Consider the following 7,428-nt stretch of genomic DNA (forward strand, 5'->3'; position numbering starts at 1 on the left):
CATAGCGGCGGGTGCGGTGGGCGGCGGGCGTGGCGGGGGTTATTTTTGTGCCTGGGCCGGGGTTGGCGCCGGGCCGGGCTGTGTGAGCGGCAGTATCGCCGCTGAGAGCCGTGCCTGTCCGGCTGTGAGAGGCTCTGAGCGCTCTGGGCTTGTCTGGAGGGGACCGGGGCCTGTCTGCTGGGGGAGGCCCTCAGGAAGGGCATGGCCGTGGGGGTGCCCCAGCTCAGGGCCCCGGTTGAGGGGCTGCCCCAGATTTGGGGGGGGAAGCAGTGTGTGGCCCTTGCCCCTGGGTGAGGCACAACCTGGGAGGGATGCGGGGCTCACAGGGATAGATGCTGGCCCCTGTCCCCGGGGAGCAGGGCTCGTCCTGCTTGAGGGACAGGAAAAAAAACACCTGTGGGCATTTGGTCTCATGGCTTCTGAGCAGTTCTGTCATTTGGGGAGAGGGTCTGGCTCTTCTGCCTCTTCATAGCTGTCAGCTGGAGAAGATGGAGCTCTGCAGGGACGAAGGGCACTTGGTGTGGGCTTTTTTATACGTTTGGGCTTTTTTTAAGCAGTAAAAGGCCTGTTGCTAGGTGCTCAGCCTAAACTGAGAGGATGAGCCATCTCCTGTTGCACAGAGCTGTAAATCTGCTTTGAAGCTGTCCCATGGGCAGAATTCTGTTGTGGCTGCTCTGGCAACAGGATTTTCCGTATTACCCTTTGGAAACATTTTCAAACTCAATCCAGCAGAGGCATGAGAGGGTTTAGTGTTTCTACCACTGGTGGCCCATGGGAAGAACTGACCTTTGCTCCTCGCAGCAGGCTGGGTGCCATCACACCTTCCTGTGGACAGGCTGCAGGATGGATGGAGGACCCACCTTGTCTCCAGGGACTGGGGTTATCCTCTGACATGGGCTGTAGCCAACACAAAACTAACTCTCGATCTTAGGTTCTGCCACACTTTCCTAATGATTGCACTAACAAGGCTGTCCTAATGCAGCAAGCGAGAGCTGGTGCTTATGAGACTGGCTGGAGTGCAAAGTCTGTCCTTGTGTTTGGTCTGTGGGTGGAAGTTCAGACTGAAAAACAAACTGACATGTCAAGTGTGGGATGTTCAGTGTGAGATGGCACTCACTGACCTCTGCTCCCTTCTCTGTAGCTGCCACATCTTCCCCGTGTGTTTGGGACACTCGTTACAGCCTCTCCTGGTCCATAGTCCCTGCACACCAGAAATGGCCAACGCCTTGTCTGTGATCCTCTCAGCCTGTGCTGGGTGTGCGTGGGCCTCGAGCAAGAAAGATCTTGTAGCAAAGGGCTTGATGTCTCATGGGGTGATGTGTTTGGAGCTCTCCTGGATGAGGTTTCCTTTCCAGCTTAGACTTGCATCCCTTCCTTTGCAGTTATGCTCTATCATCTGCACTGTCATTTGACTCATGCTTGGCCTGGGCTACCAAGAGAGAAATAGTCATGAAGTCCAAGTGAAGAAAGACCTGTACTCGATCTTCTTTCCCATCTGCTGCCCTGTGCTGAATCTGAGGGTTTTGCCCGGCCCTTTTATCCGAATTAAAATTGCCTCTTTGTTTCCATGAGTGCAGGAAAGCAGGCTGCAGTTTCAGCCCCGCAGTATAGTACAGGTACCAACAAGAGGAGGCAGAAGGTAACTTGCGTTTTTGCCTTTAGGGGCTGCTAGAAGCTGGTGAAGAGCAGCCATGCTCGTGGTGTCAGGGAATTAGCACGGTGTGAGTTTGTTTATGGGCACGTAAGAGTTGTGTGTGCACGTGGGACAGAGGTAACATTGCACGTGGGGCTTTAATTTCACTGTTATCCTGTTTTCTGTTGCCTTAGTGCAGTTCTCTCCAGATGCTCCATCAGAAATGTCTTTTGGGAGGAGCTGGGAGCCCTGTAAAGTGCTTTTGCTGTTGCCAAGGGTGGGCAGGTTGCATGATCAAGCCAGGCTCATGTGAGAAGAGCTTTTGGCTGATTGGGTATTAATTAGTTTTGGAGTGAAATATGAGGAATGTGAAATACTATTTTAAGCTTCAGCTTGGCTGAGGGAAGGAAGGAAGGAAACGAGGCCCTGGGGATTAATGAAATGATTTCACTGATGTTTTTGTGGGGCAATAAGCCTGGAGTCAGAGTGCTTTTGCCTCGCTGTACTCAGCTGAGGTCACAGACTTTCGCGTTTAATCCCTTCTCAGGGCACTGGCTGGGCGGTTTTATGAGGCTGAGCCTCGGGCAAGCTTCCCAACAGACCCTGGCGAAGGGTTTGAGAGCGGAGCGTGAAGCCCCTGGGGTCGACAGCTCTGCCGCAGCCTCTTGGGCACTGAATCGGAGCCAGCTACAGTGTGTGTGTGTTGTGCATCCACACAGCCGCTCCTGCCCGATGCGATGGGGGCTTGGCCACACACAGCTGAGCAGCTTGATGTTCACCCGTGATTGCTGGAGGATGTATATGAAGGAAGTCGAGGGAATCTCTGCGAGGTGTGGAGAGGTGCTGCTCGTGTTGGCTGCCTTGGCCCTTCGCCCCTTGCTGTAATCGGGTCACACTGAGGTTGGAAGCGGGGCCAGGGGAGCGAGGGGCTGCGAAGCCTGTGTTGCGGCTGCCTGAGCTGGACGGCTTTCGTGGGCAAGTATAGTGCTTGGATCTCCAGAGCTGTCGCTTCAACATCCTTCAGCAGCACTAAAGCAGCTTTGAAGAAAACCAATACCCAAGAATACACTGGGAAAGGCCAAGTCAGGAAAAAAGGAAAGGTTGATTACAGGAAAGTGTGATATATATGCAGGGAGAACTAAGTCAGATAAAGTTCAGCTACTTCAATGTCCAAGTTAAACAAGACACATGTATTAATGAAAATACCCCTTCCACGGGCTCCTGCACAAAACTCGGATGTGTCAAGCCCCTGGTTCTGGCTACTACACCCAGGCGTTAGCTGAAAAATGAGGTTCTGTAGCAGCCCCAAGAGGTCACCTCCACAGCTGCAGCGGTGTGAGAGCAGGGATAGAAATTTGGGCTGGTCACATTTGTTTGGATGCCTTTCGTAGCAGCGCAGTAGTGTTCTGGCAACCTTTGCTGGTTAATCATGTAAATAGGCAAATGCCACAGAAAGCAGGTGTGAGATTTGCCACTGATGTATGGGCAGGGTAGCTAGAGCTGGAAGTGAACGATGGGGCCCTATCCATCTTCTGGTCAAAGCAAAATCCATTCCTCTTGTCTACTGTCTACTCTTTTATCCAGTCTTGTTTTCAAAGCCCGGTGCAACAGAGTTTCCAGCCTTCTGCAAAGGAGACTATTCCCATTGCTCATAAATCTACTATCAGGAAGCTGTTTCCAAGATTAAAGCTTAAATGTTTCCCCTCTCTAGTTTCATGCCCCAGCTCCCAATTCCCTCCCTGCTGTAATCACCAGGTCTCGGTTTCGTCCCAGCAGCTGGCGGTTCATGTGGATGCATGCTGGGGTCTCCATACCCCACGCCAAGACCCCAAAAGCCACCGTGCCATGTCTGCCCCTACAATACCTATGGTGGGACACTTTGGAAACAGGGTGTGCTCCTCCAACGCTTGTAAATGGCTGAGCCAGGCTTTGGGCAGGCAATCGTGTAATGGCGTTTAGAAAAATATCCCTTGCCGTAGTTCCCTCTTGGCTAGTTTTTAAGAGCTGCTCGGAGCGCTGACTTAGCGTTTGGCCCATGAATGGAGTAGTTAAAGGTCATTATTTGGGCAAGGTCTGTGTGGTTTTTGGGATAAACTGTCAGTGCACTGGAAGTGGACTGGAGTTGAGGTCTGTTGTGGATATCGTACCACCTATGGTGGGAACGATCGTTCCTGAAACTGCGGTGGTAAACCATGGTGGCGATGCCGTGGATCTGCGAAATCCACATGGTGTGTGGGCAGGGATTTCTAGTGGAGGAGGGAGTGAGGGAAGGAAACATGCAGGATGTTTGGGCTTGCGAGGGAGCAGCGTGGGATCCCAAGTCTCTTGGCTGTGGCACTCAGCCCTTCATTAGTAAAGCTTGGAGAAGACCCCAAGTCTTTTCATCAGACCCTAAAATAAGATGAAGCCAAGGCACCAGTCACAGGAGAGGCTGATTTCTTGGCAGAGGCTGCTCTGCGTGACGGAAGAGGCAGGATGTGGCTTTCCCCAGCGCCCCTGGGCACGGAAGCAGGGGAAGGTCCCAGTTCTCCCATTCCGGGAGCTCTGGGGGGCTTTTCACAGCAGTGTTTGATGTCCCTCTGAGCCTTCACTGCCCTTGACCCTGCCATTTCTAGGGCCATTTTGGGGCAGCTCCTTGGGTTGGTAGGGGGAGAGGCTCCTGAGAGCGTCCCTTCTCTTCTAACCTCCCCTGTCACCTGAGGTCACCCCGTCACTTCTCTGTACTGGCTAATCCCCAGCGGCTCGGTCCTCTGTTGGCAATTCAGGGGAGCTGAGGGTCTGGACAGGAAAGGTACTTGCCTTTAGCTGGCCTCTTCTAATGCCCTGTACCACCAGATAACATCTTTTGTACGTTTTTGATTTTTATTTTTACATGAAAAAGCAACACTGAGATTTCCTCCTGACATTTAACTCAGTCAGTAAGTGACAAACAGAATAAACATTCCTGTTTCACTGGGACAAAGGCTCCAAGATCCTGCTGCGACTAAAATGTTTCATCATTTCCGAAGTGAAATGTTTCATTTAGAGAAAAAAAAAAATAATAAGAAAAGAACTAAAAAATGACACGTTTCAATGTTTTTCTAATTATTTTCTCCATTTTGGCTGAAGCTATTAGTCAAATTTGGCCCCACCTCACAAATAGTTTTGGAACCTTCCAAAACTTCTATTTTGGTGGCTTTTCCCGTCATTGATTTGATCTCTGCCCTGCTTGCCAGTGCAGTGCGTGTTCCCATTCACCCCTGGGCGCTTTCCTTTCAGGTTTGCTGCTGGGATCTGCATTGGCACCCCAGTACCGTGACTCCCGCAGCCGCCTGCCTTCCCCCGGGCAGACTGGGGCTGGCTCTGCCCTTTCCCACGGTGGATGTATGTCGAAACACACGTGTGCGTGTTGGGTGTTCTTGCGTGCTCACGCCATAAGACTCTTGCTCATCTGTGTGTCTCTCTCTTACATGTGGATGGAGCCGCGGTGCCGCACGGTGATGGCGCAGGATCTTTTTCGGGAGGCTGATCCCATGCTATCCTAGCAGTTGCACCCTCTGACATAACCTGGGCTGATCCTCCATGCCAAGTCCCTCCTGGTCGCTGGCACGACATGTTTGTTGGATTCCAGGTGAGCAATGTTTTTCTCCCCCAAACCTGGCTGCTGCGAGTGTGTTGCTTTTGCAGCTCAGCAGCAGTCCTGGAAATGAGCTGAGGAGCTCACAAACCAAGGAATGGCAAACAAGCTGCGATCTTCGCTGTTGCCTGTTTGTCCTCATGCCTGCTCTGCCTGCATGAGTCAGAGGAACAACATCTGTTGATTTTTTTAGGGTCACAGATGGCTTTGTTTAGCTTGTTAATCGTGAGCATGGCCTGTGACTGACACACGGCTGCTTTCAGTAGTGGGTCCTGAGGCTTAGAAGGCTGAAGCGCATTCTTCTGTTAGTTGGTTTTGGACCTTACCTTGCATCCACCATGGTTTACTCCATGCAGTGGCCCAGGGAACTGCCCTGCTGAAGGATGGATGTTGCTCCAGGCCTAGTGGAGAGGTGGCAGAGCCCCGTCCCTCTCCTCACGCTTGTGCAGTGCTCAGCCTCAGCACAATGGCTCTGCAGCACCATCGAAAAGTACAATGTCTTTCAGAGTGCTGAATTTTGAAGCTAGTTGTTTCTTAGCATCCTTTCGTTCACCTTTCTTCCTGAGGCACCTGAATGAAGGGGCTGCTTTGAATTGCCTCTATCCTGATCCCTTCTACGTGTGAGTTGGTTGTTGAGCCTGTAACTTTGGGACAAGCAGATACTGCTAAAGATAAGCAGGGTGGGTCACTCATGCCACTTCACTCACTCAGTCCTCTTCAGCATCCTGCTGGAAAGGTGAATTTACAAGAAAAAAAACCCTGTAATTTCATTTAGTTTTGGAAAAATAAAATCTCAGTGCTAGTTTTATCCAAAGCCCTTCCTAGCGTCTAATTTTTTGCAGACCAGAGTAGATGTATTTTTTAATTCCTCCTTCTCTCTAGAAGGTAGAGAGGACTCGTGCAATGTCATCTAAACTTGGAGCAGCATATACTGCAGCAGTTGATGAGGTTTCGCAAAATTAGAACCATCCCCAGTTTTCCCCTGTCTCTTGGTATGATGGTGTGCCAGTTTTTCATCCTGCCTTTGTTCTGGAAGATGCAACATATGCCTTAACAAATGAGCCTTGGAGGCAGTTGCTCGTGCCTGCCTTGAGTGAGAGATGCTCCTGTGTGTGGCAAGGACTGTGCCCAGCTGATGGGGGGGTCCCCTTTGTCGTAAGGGATTTGTAGCCAGACAGTTTAATTTCTGTGCCACTCCAGGGTGCTCAGAGGTGCCTTTGGGGGGATCACATTAGTGCAGTGACTGCAGCGTTCCTGCACCAGTCGCTTGCATCAACTGCCGAGCACGCGCTTGGCCGGTATCACTGTAACTTAACGGCTGGCTCAGCGCTTTCATGAAGGAGGCAGCTGTGGACATGGTCCCACGCAAATGAGTGGGAAAAGAGGCAAGGGAACAAGCAGTATTGTCCCCAGAAAATTTTACTGCTTTTGAGAGGGAAAGATGTCACTTCCCTCTTCCTTCCCACAGCGCAAGGGAGAGTGAGTGAACCCACTTTGGTTTAGCAGTCCTAATAAATATCATATGTGAGCTTTAGGGTGCTTACACAGGACAAACCATCCCTTCTGGCTTTTTGCTGCACTCGAACAGCTGCTGGCAGCTCTGCTCAGGCTGTTGGAGGGTGAAGGAATAGCAGCACTGAGAGCAGCCATTAGCTTTTTCCAAATAGACCTTGGCAATCCCTGTGATGTGAAAAGTCCAGAAGAAAGCAGATGGGCTTTGGCTGGGGTCTTGGAGCCTGAACGTGAGCTGTGCTACCAGAACTCACTGTACTGGTAGGGAAGCGAAGAGGTTGCAATGTTTGCAATGAGCCTTGACACTCCCCTTCCTGAACTGGAAAACTTCCTGCCCATTCGTTTCTCCCTCTCTACCCCCGTATCCCTTCTCAGCAGGGACTAATACACTTGCTTCCTAGGCTGGCTTCATACTGACACGAGATTGCATCTGCGTGTATCGGTATGCGTGCTCCCTCCCCCTGCTAATGACAGTTGAATCCCTTGGCTAATTTCAGCAGCGTTTGGCAGAGAGGAGATGTCTCAAAAGCACTGAATTCCTGCAAGTTTCATAGGGGTGGCTGATTTAGTTTAGTACCCGAATTTGTGCCCCCTGTAAGGGGTGTCGGGCAGTTGGCCAGCTGGCAGAGCGGGAGCTCAGTTGGCACATATGGCTCCAAAGCCAGCT

The 7,428-nt window shown here is 51.3% G+C and overlaps 1 protein-coding gene across 1 annotated transcript in view; it reads right to left on the bottom strand.

Annotated features, from left to right (window-relative positions):
* The window catches only part of DUS3L (dihydrouridine synthase 3-like (S. cerevisiae)), a gene marked incomplete at its 3' end in the record, with an annotated part of 7,780 nt that extends 2,191 nt beyond the window's left edge, over positions 1-5,589 (bottom strand). Inside the window, exon 1 of the mRNA XM_009889150.1 lies at positions 5,576-5,589. Within this exon, the coding sequence (XP_009887452.1) occupies positions 5,576-5,589 (14 nt within the window). The remainder of the gene's footprint in view (positions 1-5,575) is intronic.
* Between the last annotated feature and the right edge of the window lie 1,839 nt (positions 5,590-7,428).

The sequence above is a fragment of the Charadrius vociferus genome, unplaced genomic scaffold (genome assembly GCF_000708025.1).
Source record: "Charadrius vociferus isolate BGI_N301 unplaced genomic scaffold, ASM70802v2 scaffold657, whole genome shotgun sequence".
Taxonomy (NCBI): Eukaryota; Metazoa; Chordata; class Aves; order Charadriiformes; family Charadriidae; genus Charadrius; species Charadrius vociferus.